This window comes from Diceros bicornis, chromosome 6 (genome assembly GCF_020826845.1).
Source record: "Diceros bicornis minor isolate mBicDic1 chromosome 6, mDicBic1.mat.cur, whole genome shotgun sequence".
Classification (NCBI taxonomy): domain Eukaryota; kingdom Metazoa; phylum Chordata; class Mammalia; order Perissodactyla; family Rhinocerotidae; genus Diceros; species Diceros bicornis.
The window spans coordinates 58,041,146-58,063,117 of record NC_080745.1 but is presented as its reverse complement, the minus strand read 5'-3'; the positions used below and the strand labels follow the sequence as shown (position 1 = coordinate 58,063,117).

Sequence of the window (21,972 nt, the reverse complement as noted above, 5' to 3'; positions counted from 1 at the left end):
CTAAACCATCAAAGAAAGATAGACCCTGTGTTCAGCATAATTTGCATTGTGTATATTATTAATGATCTAGTCTGATGACTTCTCACAGCAATCAGTATTGTAAAAAGACAGGTAGAAAAGATATGTTCTGTAGATCTATGTTATATAGAGACAGCTGTAGAAACCATCTATGCTGTGCAAAATTCTTATATACTCTTTTATATGTTTTCTCTTTATTATATTATAGATCTATAGAAATTGACGTGTGTTATATGTAGCTATGCTGTTAACTGGAGTTTGAATTCAGTTAGTATTTACAAGGTACATAATATGTTCTTAGACTGGTGTTAGGTATTGTGGGTGACACAAATTATCTGAATCCTGTCCTTAGGATCTAACATACATGCAATAGAATGTTATATGAAAGCAAGTACCAGATTGTGTGATGTGTTAGTTGCCATGAATGATCAAGGAGGGGCAAGAATAATTTGGCCTGGAATGGTCAAAAAAGAAAAGTGATAGAGAGAGTCCCTGTAGCTCCATTTTGAAGGATAGATAGAATTTGGCTGGATAGAATGGGAATCCAAAATAAGGAAAGAATAATGAGCAATTAGGGGCATTATTGAGCAGACTTTCCTGACTAGAGCAGGGGACTTGTAGGTCTTACTGAGAGATAAGGATGGATTGGTTGTTTCTTAGGATTAAAAAAACTGATACATTTTTATTTGCTAGATTTCACTTGGTTTTAAAAAGAATTTAAGATGTCTTTGTACATACTACATTGCAAGAGGAGATAGATTAGAAGTAGGTGAGAAAGATGAGATAAAGGTAAAATAAGAGTAAGGATGCAAAATAGAGTCCAGAATTAGACTAATACTGATGATGCTTGTCATGATAGTGACAGTCTCGAATGTCTGGCTAAGGAATGTGGATTCTCCTGCAGACAGTGGGGAACCATGAAGATCAGAGCAATGGCACAATACAAATATGTTTAGAAAGACTAGACAGGTAGATTGAAGAAGTGTACGTGCCTGCCACAGTGCAGCCTGGGAGCAGGGAGGCTGGTCAGAAGGCATGATAGTTATCTTGGGTTTAGCGCAAATCTAGGAAGATGTAACTGTGAGAAACCTTACAGTGGAAAATATGTCAGGAGTGCTGTGATGGAGTAGAGGATATAAAGGAGTACAAGATGGTTCTGAGCTCTGTTATGCTGAAAACAATATCTACTTTTAGGTAATTTTTTTTCATCTCTCTCTTTTTCTACATGGTTTTGCTCCAGCTAAAACTTGGTGACACTGTGTGTCCCACACCATTTTCCGTGGAGGTCCCTATTCATTAAAAGGATTGAGGGAGAAGAAAAGAGGATGGTCTTTCCCCTTTCCCTCTTTGGCACTCCAGAGCATCAAACTGCTGCTTTCTCTTTGAATTTTATTACTTGAAGCTCAAGAAGTCAAAACTGCTGTTGTTTATTCTCATTCTTAAACTACTAATAAGGATATTTCTGTTTCTTGAATCCCGGTCCCCACAATAGGTTGAGTGTTGTGGTACTGAGGGGCTATTCAAGTCAAAATGGGCAGCAAGCATGAAATTAAAAGTGGGGGAAATAGAACCGATGTAAGGTCAGGCCCTGGGAGTGAATGAGATCATCTCTTTATGCTATAGTGTTCCCTGTAACAACCTTTATTCCTCTTCCTCCATAGACTTCACAAAAGGGTCATCTTATCTTTTCAACAGTTTATGTTGGCTCATTATGGGAAGTACACTTGCATGTAGGCTGGAGCACAGGGTCTGTGCTAGTAATTTTTTGCATTAAAACACATACTCACATCTCTCTCTTTTATATACATATGCACACACATATACATGCACCCTGTAGAGACTAAGTAGGAGACATATTGAGTAGACCATGTAATTGTGAAGTAGTATTAATGATCTAAAAGTCAAAATCTCTCTTTGATTTTGGAATACTGTTTTGTCAGTGGTAATTCTTTTTTTGTTTTTGTTTTTTTTTTTGGTGAGGAAGCTTGGCCCTGAGCTAATGTCTGTTGCCAGGCTTCCTCTTTTTGCTGAGGAAGATTGGCCCTGGGCTAATGTCTGTGCCCATCTGTCTCCATTTTTTTTTTTTTGTATGTGGTACGCCGCCACAGCATGGCTTGATGAGCAATATGCTGGTCTGTGCCCAGGATTTGAACCTGCAAACCCCAGGCTGCATGTGAACGAAGTGAAGCATGTGAACTTAACCACTGTGCCACCGGACCGGCCCCTCAGTGGTCATTCCTAATCATGTTCTGTTAATATGAACCTAGTTTGATTTGAGCATTCATTGATGGTGGAGAGTGACTGAAGAAGCATACTGAAAATTGAAGTAAAGCTATCAAAGTTGCGAAATTGATTGTGGGTTATCATATTGCTAAGTCAAATAAATGTGTTAATAATTAGATGCTGCCACATTGGTTTTTGTCATCAGTGTCTGGTTCCCAAGTTGGGAAAGATTTTTATTCTGATGTTCTATAGTTAGATTACCATGTGATTTGGAGGATATCTGATGTCTTTGTTTATAAAAAAAATCTTTTAACTTACTGATGGGGAAAACACTGGGAAAGTTGAAAAGAAATGGTTAAAATAGGTTTGGGTTGGATGGGTGACTATTTTGGGGTAAGTAAAAATGTTTGTGTGTTGCTTGAGATTAATATGTGTGCAATGATAAAAAGTTGAAAATTGAGTCATATGTATGGTTTTCTGTTTAGTGATTTGGGGATAAATTTAGCTTTTCATAAATATGGCCTATTTAAGTAGCTGTAATTCTGGAGTTTAAATGTGGCCATTGATTGATATCATAATGGCAGGGTACAAGTCACTCTGTACTGGGGAGACTTGGTGGTCTTCAGCTAACTTGCCACATTATAATCAGCTCTAGACTAGAGGGTTTACCTTGGTTGTTGGGGTTTAAAAATGGTCTTCCACTGAGTCCTAAAAATGAAAGAAAGGTAGTAGAGACGGTCACATTTGCATCTCCCATAAAACCCCACCTACTTCTACTCTAAAGATCCGGTCAGGAATTGGGTACCAAATCATGAAAATAATAAGGGTTCTACAAAGTCTAAAAGCTTAGATCATGTTTCTAGCCTGTTTATATGACTCAGAAACCTCAATGAAACTGATATATTATACCTGTTGTTTCTAACTTAATGTTATGTTTTTCTATTCTGTTGTAGCAGGAACCTTAATGCCCACATGATTTACTTTTACTCTTCTGAAATAAGGTAGATTGCTACAAGTGCAGATTTTAATTTAGGTAATTTAAATCATGAGACAGAACTTATATATATATATATAATTACTTCTTTCTAACTGTTCCTTTTTGTTATGCATCCTCAACACAACTTATTGCATTTTACAACTCTTATTCATTGACTCTGTCAAGGCCCTATACAAAGACCACCAGGGAAACCTGTTGATCATACAAAGCTGGGTTTCCTAAACTTGCTGAGTAAGCACCACCTTGACAGTTTCAGGAGTGTCTTAGAAGGGGAGAAGTTAGAGTTCTGAAATAAAGTTTTAGAGGCTGAGGTTAGTCATAGAGTGGTTTTAGGGCAGAAATTAGTAAGCAGAGTTTGGGCAGGGATTGGTTAAATTTGTAAACTGTTCTAGTTGCTGGAATAGTCAAGGGTCTTAACTTTGGGACATAGGAATTCAAATTGAGTTAAATTTGTCTGTAGCAGCGCTGCCCAATAGAAATAGACTGCAAGGTACATAGATAATTTAAAATTTTCTAGTAGCACATTTAAAAAGTAAAAAGAAACAGGTGAAATTAATTTTAATAATACATTGTATTTCACCTGCTGTATCCAAAATATTTCGACATGTGATCAATATAAAAATTATTAATGAGATATTTTACATTGTTTTTTTTTTGTACTAAATCTTTGACATCCACTATGTATTTTATACCTACAACACATCTCAATTCGTTCTAGCAACATTTCAATTGCTCAATAGCCACATGTGGGTAGTGGCTACCATATTGGACAGTGCAGATGGATGGTCTTATCTTAGAACAAATGGGGCTGAATGAGCTGATGTTTAAAACAATTTGATCTTAGGTAGTTTTTGTTCCATGTCATGATTTGGCACAGTTTATCTGTACTACAAGTCATAGTATAGTTTTATAACTTGTGGTTTCTGTTCCATTTCTCACTTTTATGCCTAAATCTGTGGTCTTCCAGTAGCATTACAAAAATTATAATTTACAAGGAGAATGTAAGAGTTTTCTTGTATGCTTGATAGACTGTCTACCAGACTAAGCTTTTGCTTCCACTCGTTAGAATGTTTCATCAGATTTTCTAAAGCTATAGAGTATTTGAACAATGACGACAAATATTGCCTGGAAATGGCTAAATGCAAATATTGTACTGCCACTTTTTCTATTAATTTGATGTGGTGCTTTCTTTACAGTTGACAAAAGTATTTTATGTATGTTCTCATTTGTTATCACTAAAGATATTACTATATTATCTTTGAGCTTTTATGTTTATATTTTAAATCAAATCGTTTTTATATAGGATAGATGAGTTGTCAACAAAATCATAAAATTATTCAAGTGAAAAATATTTTTAAAAACACTATATATCCATTGAAATTTTGTTCATACCTACAGTTTTTCCAAGTGACTACAGATTGTTCAGTAGTTTAGGTATTATTCCTTAAAGTGTATGTGTGTGGATGTGTGGATGTATATATGCATATGTGTAATATTTTCCCTCCTTTCTTTTGGTCTCCAGCAACTTTCGTATCTTCCATTATTTCAAAATAATTGCCGTAGATTTTTCATATACCTTATGTGTATTCAGTTCCACTTAGTTGAGTGTGATTTATTTGCCACTTGCCTCTTTCTTTTTTTTTTTTTTGTGAGGAAGATCAGCCCTGAGCTAACATCCATGCTAATCCTCCTCTTTTTTTTTTGCTGAGGAAAACCGGCTCTGAGCTGACATCTATTGCCAATCCTCCTCCTTTTTTCTCCCCAAAGCCCCAGTAGATAGTTGTATGTCATAATTGCACATCCTTCTAGTTACTGTATGTGGGACGCAGCCTCAGCATGGCTGGAGAAGCGGTGCGTCGGTGCGCGCCCGGGATCCGAACCCGGGCCACCAGTAGCGGAGCACGCGCACTTAACCGCTAAGCCACGGGGCCAGCCCAGCCACTTGCCTCTTTCACAGTTCCATAGTTTGTAGCCTGTAAATCATGCCTGACTTTTACCTTGGTTCATTACTACTTCATGAAAACAGAGTTGAGGTTCATTCTGAACCTCCATTACCATGACCATCTTCACCTTCCTGCGTGATGACAGAGAAGAATGATATTTATTTGTTTATTTTATTTATTTAACACTTATTTGGTGCTTACTTTATGCTGTGTAGTGTACTAAGTGCTTTACAAATATTGTCTTCATAAGGTAGGTGTTACTGTTATCCACATTTTTCATATGAGGAAACTGATTCACAGAGAGGTTAATTAACCTGTCCAGTTCTATTGAAATTTGAATGCTTACAATGTGCTGTGATTTATGTATTTTTACTTTTATCTAACTGTGGAGCAGCAGCGTGTTATAATTCTGGCTACCACTGTTTATCCCAGTGAAAAGACTGATTATCTTGTGTATACAGTTATACAAGTAGTGAGTTCTGTCTGCTTTTTCCTTTTTGTTTCTTCTTGGCTTTTCTCTCCTTTTTTCTTCCTCAAATTCTCCCTTGAAATTCCTCTTTTGAGTCTTTGCTTTTGGAGTATTGTATATACTCTATAGTGTCATTCAATAAGGATAATCATAACACTGCCAGTCTACTTGCTTGTTTTTTCCTCTGCCTCCAGAAAGCATAATATATTCTGGTGATAGTAGAGTCCATGCAAAGAGTAATATATATATATTTATACATAAACATTTATTTATGTTAATATATTTATGTTCATATATATAAATTTTTTTACATTGGTATCTCACTTTTTAGTCAATAAATGTTTCCAAAACATTTTGGAAATAAAATTAAATTTTATAAATTGAATCAGTTTAAGAACTTTCAAATAGCTTCAAAGAACCTTCAAATATATAAACCTCAAAAGGAGGTCCTACTTTAATTACTTTTCAAAAGCAAATTATTACTTCAAGTTTTTCACTTAAATAAACTGTTTCCCCAAAATAGAGTTTGACATACAAATTGAAGTAAAATATTAGGGTTTTTTTTCAGTCCTTTAATAGGTCTGGAAGAGAGATTTAAAATTATAGACAAAAAAATGCTTTAGAATTATTCATGTTTTTGCTTTCCCTTGTTCCTGTGGAATTCAGCTTAATGAATAAGAAAAGAATAATATAAGAAGGTACATTTCTCTTTCACGTACACACTCCACACCAGGTTGAGTAGAAAAATAATGGTTAGATAATAACAGAAATGAGAATTATTAACCAGGAATGATTCTCAACCTAGAGGCAGAAGAGCACGATGGTTTTAAGGCTCTGAATTGCCGAGTTTTGACTCCTGTCTCAGTTGCTTTCTGTGTGAATCTTTGTGCCTCAGTTTTCTCATTTGTAAAATGGGATAATAATAGTATGTACCTCCATAGACTTTTGTGAAGAAGAAATGAGATTAAAACATGTAAAGTACTTAAAACGGTACTGGGCATATAGCCAGTATTGATCAATTCTGCTCTTATTTAATTCCAAGAGTTTTTGATAGCTCTATTGTTGGTTTAACAAGAGGAGAAAGGTTCTGAGAAATGTTGAAGTGGGATAGGTCATGCTAAGTAAGGCTCAAAAGAACACCTTAACGAGGTTCAGATGAGCAAGGATGTGTGTGAAAATGCTTTATGAGATGTAAAGTACTCTATAAATAAATGGTAATGGGAAGAAATGGATTATTTGTGCCTTAGTATGCTGGAGAGTGAATATTTGCAGATATAGCTCAACAGATAATGGTAATATTCCCCTCCAGAGCCCTGAAGTTGAAAACCAGGGAAAAGATTTAAGACTACACCAAAAAAATGTCTTTAAAATAAAGTTGGACTCTTTTGTGGTAGAATATTATTCTGAGATTGTACATATTCACACACAAATTAACCTGATGCTGTCCTGGAGAAAGGGTTTGCTAAACTACATCCTTAATTTTATAGTATTTACAAACAAGTCTTACGTATTTATAGCCTGTAGCCTATATATACTTTGAAGAATCTCTTCTTGGGTCCTTCCACATTTTTTGAGGAAGTTGGGCCCGGGCATCTGTGCCTCCAGCCTTCCTTTTTTTGGAAGCCGTTTTGATCTCTCTGTCATTTGTGCTCCTATAATTTCAAGCACATAGCTCTGTTATTACGTTTACCTCATTATATAGTAATTATCTGTAAACGAGACAGTTGGCTTGTGGACAGAGAATAAGCATGGACAAAGACTATGCCTTACTTAACTTTTTAATCTTTAATGCCTAGCATATTAAAGTCCCCAATCAATATATGTGAAATAAATGAAAAAAGAGTAAAACAGGCCTCAGCACACTTGGCAAAATTTTGTAAGCACTAACATTTGAAAGTAATAAAGAAAGCTGTTCCTCTAAAAAATAGTCTGTGATGTAGACATTTTGGAAATTCTGTTTTGTGTGTGTGTGTGTGAGGAAGATCAGCCCTGAGCTAACATCCATGCCAATCCTCCTCTTTTTGCTGAGGAAGACCGGCCCTGAGCTAACATCTATTGCCAGTCCTCCTCCTTTTTCTCCCCAAAGCCCCAGTAGATAGTTGTATGTCATAGTTGCACATCCTTCTAGTTGCTGTATGTGGGATGCTGCCTCAGCATGGCCGGACAAGCAGCATGTCAGTGCGCACCGGCGATCCGAACCCGGGCCGCCAGTAGCGGAGCGCGCACACTTAACCGCTAAGCCACGGGCCGGCCCCTGGAAATTCTGACTCAACTTTCCTTAATCTAAGTTATTGCATTTTACTTTACTTGATGATCTCTAAAGTACCTTAAAGTAGCATTACTAAAATGATACAGGCTTCATTTTATTTATTTATTTATTTTGTGAGGAAGATCAGCCCTGAGCTAACATCCATGACAGTCCTCCTCTTTTTTTGCTGAGGAAGACTGGCCCTGGGCTAACATCTGTGCCCATCTTCCTCCACTTTATATGGGACGCTGCCACAGCATGGCCTGACAAGTGGTGCATCGGTGTGCACCTGGGATCCGAACCCGGGCTGCCAGCGGTGGAGCACACACACTTAACCGCTATGCCATGAAGCCGGCCCCCAGGCTTCATTTTAAAGTAAATTTTTTTGACCTTCCAAATACCAAATATTTTAGTAAATAAAGATGCTTTGCATTTTGGATGCTTTACCATGTTCATCTTAAATGTGGTAACATTTATTGGAAGATTACGTTAAGGACATAAATGTTCTTTTCTTTCTGGAATGCTTACATAACAACTTGTGTGTGGTTAGCCTTCTTCAAGGACACTTGATTTGTATTGAGAATTGAATTTAATATTTAGTTTCCTCATCTATAAAATAGAGATTGTAATATCTATCTCATAGGACAGTTGTGAAGATTAAATAAAATAATCCAAGTAAAGTACTCAGCACAGAGTCTGGCACGTATTAATCTTCCATTACATGATAGCTATGACTTAATAAATTCTATAAGACTTGTTACGAAAAACAATATACACATCCATTTCCCTCTCCCCGGAGGTAGACTGGTAGCTCTTTTTATAAACCAGCATTATCTTAGGGTCAGAGATGGGTTGGGCATAAAGGGGGTTAGGGAGTTAAGCCTGTTCAAATTCAAAAATAATAAAGCTTTAAAAATGGTTAAGACAGTTTGGGCTTTTATTTTTTTGGTGAGGAAGATTAGCCTTGAGCTAACATCTGTTGCCAATCCTCCTCTTTTTGCTGAGGAAGATTGGCCCTGAGCTAAAGTCTGTGCCTGTCTTCTCCACTTTGTATGTGGGACACCTGCCACATCATGGCTTGATATGCGGTGCGAAGGTGTGTGCCCCAGATCCGAACCTGCGAACCCCAGGCCGCCAAAGTGGAGTGTGCGAACTTTACCATTACGCCACCGGGCTGGCCCCCAGTTTGGGCTTTTGACCATACTATCCTATTGTATTTGTTTGATTATTTAATCTATTTTTATTATTGGTCTCATCTGGAATCAGAATTGTACAATAAACTTGAGATACAGGGTTCTTTTGGTTTGTTTTTTGTTTGTTTTCCCTTCTTCCATTAGAAGAGAAGGGTTCAGAAACTGAGAAAAAATAATGTGCTTCTCTTCGTCTGGTCCCAGTCCATCAGCTTGGAGTGAATTCTTTTGGTGCTTACCAGGTTCCATACTTAAAAATAAACACACATGCACATTGGTGACCTCTCCAGTGGTGACCAGGGAGTGACAGTGAAGAGCTATAGTCCATAGCTCTTAATCTGTGTGTACACTGGACATGTGTCGGTTTCTGAAAGGGGGAAGAACCCTAGACATGTGCTAGCCCAAATTGGCACAGTTGTTTCTTTATTGCTTTCATCGCCATAGGACTATGTGCATAAAAGCAGCTGTGCTTTGCTGCTCAGTTTTTAAATACAAGGATTATGGAGGATAACAGGGGGCCACAGCAGAAGCGTTCACGTCGCGGCCCCTGTCAGATTCTGGTGAATCTGCGAATTCTGCTGTGTATCTCCTTACCTAACCATTCGAGTCAAACAACAATTGAAATGGACAGCAGCAGGACAGACTTTGGTGTTTATGGATATAGAGAGTATCTTTTCTGATCTAGCATTGCTTCTAGGTAAATGTTGGAGCACATCATTCTTAAAATGTGCCCTGGTTATAAATGGGATGAGCTGGGTCTCTGAAGGACACAGTACATCACTATAAGACAGGAATCTCTCGGATAAAAAAACTCGTCAGAAACAATGGAAAACATGAGAAGATGCTTCTTGTAGGTAATGTGACTAATAACTGCTTGTAGGTCTCTGGAGGAACATTAAAGACATCCTTAGAAATATAAATGACTCATATGATGATGATGGATGGCATTAGTTAGAGTGGCAGTAGGGTTGCCTTTTGAGCTTTACTACTGTCTGGTTTAGGTTTAATTACCCGAGTCCTTTAGTGACTCCTAAAGGGAATAGCTTGAGTCAAGACTTTGCATTTCTTCAGTCATAGCTCAAGAAAGTCGTTAGGTCTTATGTCCTATACCTAAAGTAGACACTTTGCAGGTAGTGTCATAATTCCTGTCAAAACCTTAGAAAAGCTTTTTTTTGTTAAATAGTAGTTTTATTGAGATATACCATGAAGCCCGTTCATCCTTTTAAAGTGTACAGTGCAGTGGCTTTTAATATATTTACAAAATTGTCTGTCAATCATCACTATCTAATTCTAGAACATTTTCACCACTCCAAAAAGAAACCGTATGCCCGTTAGCAGTCAATTTCCCTCCTGACTCCCCCCCCGTCCTAGGCAATGACCATTCTACTTTCTGTCTCTATGAATAATTTGCCTATTCTGGACACTTCATATAATTGTAATTAAACAACACATGATCCTTTGTGACTGGCTTCTTTCACTTATTATAGTGTTTTCAAGATTGATCCATGTTGTAGCACATATCAGTACTTTATTTCTTTTTATTGCTGAATAATATTCCATTATATGGATATACCAAAATTTGTTTATCCATTCACCAGTTGATGGGCATTTGGGTAGTTTCCAGTTTTTGGAAATTATGAATAAAGTTGTTTTATAAAATTATTATAAACATTAGTTTGCAGGTTTTTGTATGGACATGTGTTTTTATTTATCTTGAGTAAGTACTTAGGAGTTGGGTTGCTAGGTTGTATGGGTAAGTGTATGTTTAACTTTATAAGTAACTCCCAAACTGTTTTTCCAAAGTGGCTGTACCATTTTGCATTCCCACCAGCAATTTATGAGTGTTCTGGTTGTTCTGTGTCCTAGTCAGCATTTGGAATTGTCAGGGCTTTCCTTTGTTTGTTTGTTTTTTAGCCATACTAATAAATGTACAGTTCTTTGTTAGTTTTAAATGAAAATCTTGCAATGTGAAACCATCAGAAGGAGAATTTAAATGCAAAGCAATTGTTTACTGAATGCCTATTATGTGCCACTGCTAGGTGATGGGAATTTGGAGAAATAAGACACATCTCTGCTCCCATGGAACTTACAGTTTATTGAGGATGACAGGCATGTGAAGAAATAATTACAATATACTGAGTCAGTGCTAATTACATGGAGTTAAAATGTTGGAGTGGTAGGGGCTGGCCTGGTGGCATAGTGGTTGCGTTCGTGTGCTCCGTTTTGGTGGCCTGGGGTTCACGCGTTCTGATTCCGGGCACGGACCTACGCATCGCTTATCGGGCCATGCTGTGGCAGGCATCCCACATATAAAGTAGAGGAACATGGGCACGAATGTTAGCCCAGGGCCATTCTTCCTCAGCAAAGAGAGGAGGATTGGCAACAGATGTTAGCTCAAGGCTAATCTTCCTCACCAAAAAAAAAAAAAAAATATTGGGGTGGTGAAGGAGAGTCCAGCTGTACCTAGAATTGGTCAGTTTTTCAGAAGGATTTTGACATTTATGATCAGTAAGAAGAAAACAATATGAGGAGCTACATGTTCCTTTGCATAATGTTCCAAGATAGGTTTTAGTTGCAAAGGTTGAGCTCCCCCTACATTATCGTGCCTAATAAACCACTTGGGATAATATTCTGTTGGCTAACAACCCAATGATTTGGGGCAACACTAGCTAGTCACATATGCACAATGACCAGGGAAAGGGACAACTTTAACTTTGTAGTTCTCTGAAGCTTGCTCTTTTGACCATTGTAGTTACTTCTTTCCCTTTCTGTGTCCTTCCTAGGTTTGGCTCAGACTTACCTCTGACCTAAGTCTGGCTTTCTGCCTTTTACCTAGCAAACTGCTAAACTGTATAATCACTCTTTTTTTAAGTGCATATGTACTTAGCTCTGAAATGTTTACCACAGTCAGAAGTGATAGCAGTAGGCATTTGTACTTTTTGTCCAGTTGACCCTTTCAGCATTTGCCCGGCTAGATCTAGCTTCAATATGTAGGCCATTTCAGGTGAATAAGGTAATTCTAAGAGCCATGTATTCCTATGTCCGATGAACTGGGCCTCTTATCTTTTTTTTTTTTTTAAAGATTTTATTTATTTATTTTTCCCCCAAAGTCCCAGTAGATAGTTGTCTGTCATAGTTGCACATCCTTCTAGTTGCTGTATGTGGGACATGGCCTCAGCATGGCGGGAGGAGCGGTGCATCGGTGCCCGCCCGGGATCCGAACCCGGGCCGCCAGTAGCGGAGCGCGCGCACTTAACCACTAAGCCACGGGGCCGGCCCTGGGCCTCTTATCTGACCTGTGTAGCAAACCAATGAGAAGAGCTGTGAAGGAAGATTGAGGACGACAGGGAGCAGGAAGAGACTAGGTGAAAATTGCTGGGTTATGCTTCAAGTTGTCATGCTCAACTAATTTTTGAGTATCCCTGACAGCAGGTGAAACTATCCTCTTGCTTTTTAAAATTTCTCAAGAAACTTAGTTAGCTTGGTTTGCTGTTATACAGCAAGGAAAAATATAATCTGATAAAAAGCTTAAAGTAATTGGAATTAGTCATTTTCCAGAAGAAAAAGATGAGGCAGTCATAATTTCTTTGTATATGCTAATCTTATTCCAGCCTGTATTGAGGGTTCTTGAGAATTTCTTGCATGGAAGACTGGTTTCAATGATAATTTTAAGGAGTATTAAAATTCACAGCAGATGCTGATCAATTGTTTTTTTGTTTGTTTGTTTTTTTTGAGGACAGAAAAGGGAGAAAGGTTTCAACTTCATAAGGACTTTAGGTTAGATATAAAGAGCATTTGCTTGCCTATTGAGTGAGTGAAAGAGAGTCTACGGTCACATTTTCCAGAGGGCTACAAATATAGTAGTCTCATTTGGGATAGTTAAAATTTATCATTGACTGAAGGACTTGATACTTAATGAAGATAGGATAAAAATATGCATTTAAAAAGTTATTTTTTCTCCTTCCCTCCGGTTAGTGACATATGTTCTCCTGTATTTGGGAAAGGTTTTAATCTCAGGGCAAATGTATGTCAAGCTGCTCGGTCCTATATAGTAAAGTTCAATTTGCTATGGGAACCTCATGCTTTTGATAGGTTCTGACAAATAACAGCAGTAATTGGTTTAGAACTACAAATTCCTCGACTGCTACTTTGTGATACATAGAAATTTTATGTTACTAGTCATCTAATTGTTTGCTGCTCCCATCTAATATTCATTATTAAATGTCCTATTTGTTCTTTATGGTGCTTACTCTTAAGCAGATTCTGTGCTTGAAATCGTTACATTTTGAGCTTTTGGAGGTACTACCTCTTTGGTTTTTACTCAGAGCTGTCAAGTTGTTTCATTATTAGTGGTGTCCTTCATAGAAACCAGGGGTCAGGAAACCACTGTGCCAAAGTAGACCAAGCATGGAAGAGATGCAGTTCAAGAGCCAGAACAGAAATTTTGAGAAAATTGGGGGATGGGAAAGAAATCTCAACATCAGAAATTATTTTCTGGAGTGTTCACTGGGATGGATTACCTGATTCTTTTAACATAGTGACTATGCATTTCCTTTGTAGGAGGGATGTATTTATAGTTGGTTGGGGGAGAGGCAAGAATATGTATATTAAAATGGACCTCTCTCAGAAGCACAGTATTGGTCAAAGAAAGCAAGTTGCAGAACAGTATGCATACTTTTACGTTTAGGGGAAAAAATAACATAAAACAGAATATAATTTCTATAGGTACAGATATATGAATATATTTTTATTTATTTTTTATTTTGATGAAGAAGATTGGCCCTGAGCTAACATCTGTTGCCCATCTTCCTCTTTTTGCTTGAGGAAGATTGTTTCTGAGCTAACAGCTGTGTCAGTCTTCCTCTATTTTTTGTATTTGGGTCGCTGCCACAGCATGGCTTTTTTGATGAGCAGTGTAGGTCCATGCCCGGGATCTAAACCTGCGAACCCCGGGCTGCAGAAGTGGAGTGCACAAACTTAACCACTATGCCACCAGGCCAACCCCTGAATATATTTTTAAATGTCTGAAAGAATACATGCCAAATGTATGTAGTGGTCTGAAAAGAGTGCAGGAAGGCAGGATTGGAGACTTTTGCTTTTTCTGTAATATTCTTTTTGTGTGTATGTTTGAGAAGAGTAGGTTCATATATTAATTATGTAATTAAATATCCATTTAAAAATATATAAAGCAGATTCATTACCCTTAAACAGTGTTTGTAGTATAGACAGGGAGCTGAGATGGTTTCAAATAATGTAAGCTAACTAGAAAATAAGAACAGTAGGGTGGAAATTCAGAAATGGCTAGTTTTGCAGGTTAATACCCTCTGATGTATTGAATGTATTTAACTTTGAAATGTTTTATGCATACATATGTTGAAGCCATATGATAAATAGAAAAACTTTCCTTCAGGAATTCCTCCTCTTGTTTTTCTATATCATTTCACACCCCCGTTTATCCTTTCCTAGCCCTTTCAAACATCTATCCACCTTTTGATTTTTGATCCTGTCTGTGCCCCTTTCTTCCCAGACAAGCCCCCATTGTTCATGGGATACAGGGCAACTGATCAGTGTAGAAGAATTGGGACATTATGGTGTGGACTTGAAAGTCACAGACGTGGTTTCACATCCTGATTTCTAACCAGCTTTGTGACAAGCACTTGCATAACTTTTATGAGCCTCAGTTTTCTCTTCTGTGAAATGGAGATAATGCCTACCCTGCAAGATTGTGGTGAGGATTGAGATCATGGCTGTAAAGCATTTAGCCCAGTGCCTAGCACATAGTAGGCACCATGATTAATTTTATCGTTTGGTTCCAGAGCTGCTTTTTTGTCAGATGCTCTTGGCCTCTTGCAGCCTTCTGCCTTGATCTCTAGGAGAAGAAATGTCTGAGGGTAGACCAGAAAGGGTAGGAAAGGGTCCTGGATTTCTCTCCCAAGAAAAAGGCAAGTGAATGGAAAGGGCTGGTAGAGGCAGGCCCAGGCTGTGCTGGAGGGTGGATCAAACTCACTTCTTGAGTTTAACTGGTTGTCAGTCGAACAAGGGTAATTGACCAAGGGCAAATGAGGGTTAGGTTGCTTGTGTGGCAGGGTAGGGTCAAAGAGGCCTCTCTCCGATTGTTTCAGGATTAGGTTGAAGGGGGTGAAAAGGATTTAAGGCAGAACGGGGAGGAGAAAGTTAGGGAGGCAGTGAGCGTCCTTAAGAGCGCAGTCCGGATTTGACTGGGTTTGAGCCCTGGCTCTGCCGCTTACTAGCTCTATAAACTTGGGCCAGTTACTTAATCTCTCTAAGATTTAATTGCTTAATTTATAAAATGGGGATAAGAATTACCTACCTCATAGAGTTGTGAGGGAATGCATTTAGCATGCTTAGAACAGTGCCAGGCACATATTAAATACTTGATAAATTTGTTAATATTCAGTCAAGCTGGGGAAAGAAAGAAAGCAGGGCTAATGAATTGTACAGTGGGAGTGGGCTGCCTCTATGTACCATTAACTGATAATATCTGTCATTGATTATCTTCAGAGAAAAAGAGTCTATAATGAGTTGCATTGTTTATAAATGTTTTAATACTTCCTGGTGTGTTTCCTTGTTAAAAACAAATAAAAAAAGACATTTTCCTTATTTTCCCTGTATCAGGAAACAAACATGAAAAAAAAACTTAAAAGGTTAGTTGCCACTTGTAACTTTTGTTGTTGGTAAATCGTGGTCTAGTTTTCTGTATGCATAATTTTCATTGAATTTCACTGCAAAGTTTTTAGTTTTTCTGTCCTTTTTTTTCTGTTTCTTGCAGGCTTTCTGGTTAATCAGTTATTTCAGCAATATACTACTTGTAAAACAAAAAGGATGAATAGGATGCAGCAAATATAAGTTGATGAGGCATAAGATAGAATTAATTTTAATGAGAAAATAAGTCTCAGCATTGAAGTTTGTTCAGTTGAGAAACTTGTGCAAATTCTGTCATCCATTTCACATCATCTGTTTTCATCTGTTCACTAGTGAACCCTGTTAAGTTAGCATCCATGAACCTCTTAGGTTTTAAATCTGTGTTCCAGTACTCTGAGGTGACATCACAGAAGTCTCATTGTGTTTTCTCTAATATTCCAGTAGCCACCACTGTACAAATGCCTTGTTATACGTTCTTTCATTTAGTACTGAAAATCACCATAGAGAATTGTTATCACTCCCATTTTATAGATGAAGATAACCAAGGCCTAGAAATTTATTTAGAGTGACATGCCAGCAAGTGACAGGAAAATCAGATGCCTGATTTCAAAATTTGTGCTTTAAAAAACCAGGCCGCCAACTGCTTCTCTAACCCATAATCAATCGGAAGACTGCAAAGCTGACCCTTGGCAAAGTGGCCAGGCTTGTTTATTTCCTCCTGCTTTCCTTCTAGTCCTTTCCCTCATTTTACTGATCAGATTCATGGGTGTAAAGGCTTAACATGAAGAATCATTCAGTCTAGTGGCTGTCAAATCTAGCCAGTCATAAGAATCACGTGGGACATTTATTTCTTTTTAAATTGTGATTAAGTTGGTTTTAGCTGGAGCCCAGGAACCTGTGTTTTAACCATTCTACATGTGATTTTGACAATCAGACGGATTTGGGAACCACTTCAGATACATGAATCCCCCTCCAAACACCCTCTCCAATTTTCCTGACAGGTGATCATCTAATATCTGATATTGTCTTCTGACAGGAGCTCACTATCTCCTTGCCAGGAAGGTCGTTTCATTGGTAATTAGATGCAACACTTCTATAGACCTTTCATTTACTATCCCATATGGTTTGGATCAACTTCTTTGGACAGATTTTTGTACTCCTTAGGTATTGGCTTTGAGGTCAGATCTAGGCTTGAATCTTCTCTGAACCTCATCTTCTTCTTGTGTAAAATGAATATGTTGTTCTCTACTTTGAAGGATTACATTAAGAATTAAATGAAAAAAATAAACTGTGCTGGCTGGAAAGATTCTTGAATGCCTTCAAACAGCCATTTCTTATAGTCCCTTCACCTTATCAGCCTGTTTTGAAACAGTCCCACATCTGCAGGGCTCTAGTTGGAAGAGTGGATATGTATGATAGGAGGCTCCTAGACATTCATTCTGGGATTGTCACTGCCAGAAGTAGGTTGTCATTTTACCTCCTCATCAGCACACTTTTTTACCTCTGGCTTTTTCTTTGGACAAAAAATATGATACCTGTTATGGGGAGAAATAAGCCTGCATTTCTGGAAATTCAGCTTTACTCCTTAAGTAATTGAAGTTTCCACTGATAATTTGAACCTAAAGCAAAACAAATCATCTGCAGGAAGACCTTAAAGGTAGAAGAAAAGACCTTGAGTTATATAGAGATCAAAACGGAGCACCAAAGAAAATATTCCATGTTTCTAATCCAACAGTAGAGACAGATAACTGAGGAGTGTGAAAAAGAAAAAAACGGTGTGGAGGTGAAAAGTAGGGGACAGCAGTAAACTAAGAAATGTTGACTACTTGCTCTCTGGCAAACACAATGTGAGTAAAACAAATACTTAGGTAATTTCAACCTAATCTTCATGGGTAAGATCCCATCTTACCAGTGAGGATACTGAGGACATTGAGAATAACTAAGACAAGGCTCATACCTGGTCAAACGGATTCAAGACACCTAGGAATTTACAGAATGTGATTTTCAAAAAGAAAAAAAAATTGCAATACACACATAGACAAATATATGTTCTTTAAGAAGTAGATGTGACTTAGTTTCCTTTGTATTGTATCCGTTCCTCTGTCAAAACACCTGTCATACTCTTATTTTACTTGGTTATGTCTCCCTCTCTCTACTAGTTACTTGCAAATAGAGACTAGGTTACAACATTCCTCTCTGAATCACCAGGGCCTGATAGGGGAGTTGGCCATTGACTTGTGCATTAAGGATTTGTAAAAATGGAATTTTTCCCTGTGGTATTTGAAAACATCTGTACCCTCCTCTCCTACTCCTCATCTCTGAGTTAACTGGGCTTGAGTGAAATGTGGTGGAACAATTATTTTTTTCTTCACTTAGTTTGCATTAGCTCTCTATTTTCAAAATGTTTTTGAATCTAACATCATGAAAACACTACTTTGGGTTAAAGTTTTTTTCATGTGAATGCTTTTCAAAAGGTAATTTTAGTACTTTGGACACATTTTAATTTTTATAAAGTGTATCTAGAACTTACCAGCAATAAATATTAAAGATACCCCATAAAATTACATCGAAACTACAGTCACCTTTTGATTTTTCAGGAAAGTGATTCTGTTTGCAGACTGAAAGTTCTTAATTATGATCTTCCTCTAGAAAAAAAATCTCTATTCGTTTGAATAGAATATTCACTTGACAGTGGAGGCAGAGGGTGTAGGGTTGAGGGCAAAGCAAATTCTCTTGACTCTTCCTTTTGAATTTACTTCATTTAGTTCATTTGAAAGTCAGTCTGAAGTAGTGAAACATATACATTAAAGACTAACGGGGTAAAGGATGCAATTTCATTAATTATGGAAACATATTAAACTTAATGTTGCTGTCATTATTCTTAATGAAAAGAATGACTGTGTTATTAGAACTATCTGGATTCATGTCATCAATCCATGCCAAGAAGCAAACGATATGGTATTCATTTTATGAAGTAATTTTATGTATTGTCTTGTTGTTCTGTGTTTTTATTTTTAGGACCGGAGTAGGCCCTATGACACTTTTAACTTGCACTCGTTGGAGAACTCCTTAATGGATATGATAAGGACTGATCATGAGCCTCTGAAAGGTAAACACTACCCTCCCAGTGGCCCACCAATGAGTTTCGCTGATATAATGTGGAGGAATCATTTTGCAGGTTAGGAATATTCATATGTCCATTCCTTGCTTGGTGTTTTGAACAAAAATCGGCTTTTTAATAATTGTGATTTTTTTGCTTTTGTTTTTGTTTGTTTGTTTTTGTTTGCTTCTGTAAAGCATTGTGGAATGTATTTAAAGTTTTTTTTTTTTAACCTGGGTTCAGCTACCTACGATAATCAAGGTTGATTGCCTTAATCATAATGTCTGGCAGAAGCATGTGTTGGGTAGCTGAGGTCATGGTTATAGAATGAGACCAGAAGCCAGGTTTTCTGGGCTTTGTGCATTTGGAATCCTTAGCTGAACCTGGATAATTCGTTTAAGTCCACGTATACTGCAAGGAAGTATGACATTTAGTAAACCAATCTCAAAGACTGCTTCAAAAAACTTCATAGAAAAGCATTCCATTTTATTAAAATATAATCACTTTCCTACCATAGGAAGTATCACTACACAGACTTAAGAGCAGCCAGCAATCATTTGCAGTCTCTAAGGCTAAAATACAAGGAAAATGTCTTGAAGTGTCTAAACGTTTCAGGTTAAATATAAGGCAGAATGTCCCAATGTCAGCAGTTTTAGGACTTCCTATTTTTAGAGCCCGTGTAAATTCAGGATAGAGGCTGATGTTACATTCATAATTACAAATAGTTCTTTTTATGGGTTATAGGACTTGTTAGGGACTATGTGATATTTAAAAATACTGTAATGGAAATTTTCTGTGGAAATATCCACTATACTTGGGTTTAGAGCCTAAATATCTGAAATCTGTGAAGCGTTAGCCGCAGGGATGCCCATCTTGTGTGAACCCTTATGTCCTCTGGAGTTGTGAGGAATTTGATCCCCTCTGGTTCTTTCCAGGCTCTTAGGTAGGGTATGACTGACTGTGAACACTTGACAGTCATTTCCTCAAGCCACATCAGAAATTCATTTCATCATTTTCTTGTCACACTCATGATTTTCTGCTGCTTTCCTCATGATTTTCAGCGGCTTTCTTCAATTTCCAGTGAAAAGAAAGTAGTTAACAGGCTATGAAGAAAATAAAGGATTTTGAGAAAAGCTATATTTTAAGGCCTTTGGAAGTAGAAAAAACCATCTCATTTATTCATTGTTATATTTAGTCACCATTACCACATCTTTCTTCAGTTGAAAGATTAGGTACGTGGTGATTTAAAGCATATTTCACTTAGAAGTGAGAATAATGTTAAAAAAAACCAACGATAGTCACAGACTATTTTGTGTTTTTAGTATCTTCTAAGGCTGCATTTGTCTTCCTTCTCTACCATGAATAGCTATAAGCCTCTCCTAATTATTCTAAAATATTCAGTCCTTGTTCTTTATGCATACCTATTTTATCTTGGTCTGTATTCTTTGAATGAAAGATTATGAAAGGATCTTAGATTATAGTCTATAAAATAATTTTCCAGAAATTTGTGAGTATAAAGCTGGAGCTATTGTGCCCTGTTGAGAGTAGCACTGGCAAAGTGTAAGAAGGGTACCTCACTATGGGGTAGTGTAAGTACCTTATTCTATTTGGTGGCCCCTTTTTCACTGGATGTCCAACTACCTCCGCATAAATTTCTCCACTACACTTGCAAATGTGAGGTTTCATCTATAAGAGCCTTCTGCATTGTACTTATAGATATGATATGACCTAATAAGTTGGAAGGCACTTAATATGTGCTTTTTTACAGCCTCAGTGTGGTTGCAACTTCTCAGTTCATCATACCACTCACATTGATTTCCTAGGAATGGACTACTTCACATGTCAATTACATCACCAAGTCCTCGTCCTCTGGTTGGGGTGTTTGAGCTTCCTACCTTTGTTTTCCAACTGGGAGACTTTTAGATCTGGTTTATGGCACCATGTGTTTGATCTTTATTACTTCTAATAACATAATTACGATGCTAGCATTTTATTTATTTATTTATTTATTTATTTATTTTGTGAGGAAGATCAGCCCTGAGCTAACATTCGTGCTAATCCTCCTCTTTTTGCTGAGGAAGACCGGCTCTGAGCTAACATCTATTGCCAATGCTCCTCCTTTTTTTTTGTTCCCCAAAGCCCCAGTAGATGGTTGTATGTCATAGTTGCACATCCTTTTAGTTGCTGTACGTGGGACGTGGCCTCAGCATGGCCGGAGAAGTGGTGCGTTGGTGTGGACCCGGGATCCGAACCCCGGCCTCCAGTAGCGGAAGGCATGCACTTAACCGCTAAGCCACGGGGCCATTTTAAAGGAAGATTTTAAAGGAAAGATTTTAAGTAATTTTTGACTTTAAAAAATGGAGAAAATTATAATAACAAAAAGATAACTAAAAAAATAAAAGAAACATTGTCATGGTGTTTCCTTTATTTTTCTATTTCCCACATAATAAATATTATCTATGTTTGTATCTGGTCTTTATAATTTACTGATAGGCCTTAACTTTGAACTCTTAGGTTGTTGCAGCGTTGTCTTCATTATAGGTAATGCTGCCATGGACAAGTTCTTGCACATAGCTTTTCCCTAAGGTAAATTCATAGAGAAGGTCTCTGGGTTAAAAGAGGTAAACATCTAGGTGAATTGAGCTTCAAGAGAAAGATGATAGGCTGGAGGACTTACCACGTGGCTTCTGTATGAGTCTGTCCAGGAACACTTCCCTCTACTCTATCCTGTTTTTCCTCCTGCCTTTGGTATCCTCTTCTCCCACTTAAACATAGGAACACTATTTTGAGGGTTTCAAAACTCAAGTTACAGAGTCATTAGTTTTTTGTATGGTGGTTTGTTTTGGTATTTTTCTCTGGAGGTTGATTTTATTCAAATGGTACATAAAAAGACAAAAAGGAAAGTGAAAAAAATTACCTGAGACTTACTACCTAGAGATAAGAAAGATTATTATTTTTAGCAACATTCTTCTAGACATTTTATATTCTCTGTATAGGAGATGAAATTTTAATTTAGCCTGTCTGACTTTGGAGTCATTCAAACCTGAGTTTGAATTCTGGCTCTGCCTCGAGTTGGCTATTGATCTAGATAAATTAGTTAGCCTCTTCAAAGCCTTAGTGT

The 21,972-nt window shown here is 37.5% G+C and overlaps 1 protein-coding gene across 3 annotated transcripts in view; it reads left to right on the top strand.

Annotated features, from left to right (window-relative positions):
* The window catches only part of CPEB3 (cytoplasmic polyadenylation element binding protein 3), a 178,927-nt gene that overhangs the window by 48,687 nt on the left and 108,268 nt on the right, over positions 1 to 21,972 (top strand). For 2 of the 3 annotated variants that reach the window (XM_058543530.1, XM_058543531.1), the window contains exon 3: positions 18,770 to 18,929. In XM_058543530.1, coding sequence (XP_058399513.1) covers positions 18,770 to 18,929 — 160 coding nt within the window. The remainder of the gene's footprint in view (positions 1 to 18,769; positions 18,930 to 21,972) is intronic. The other variant, XM_058543532.1, reaches the window with a different exon arrangement.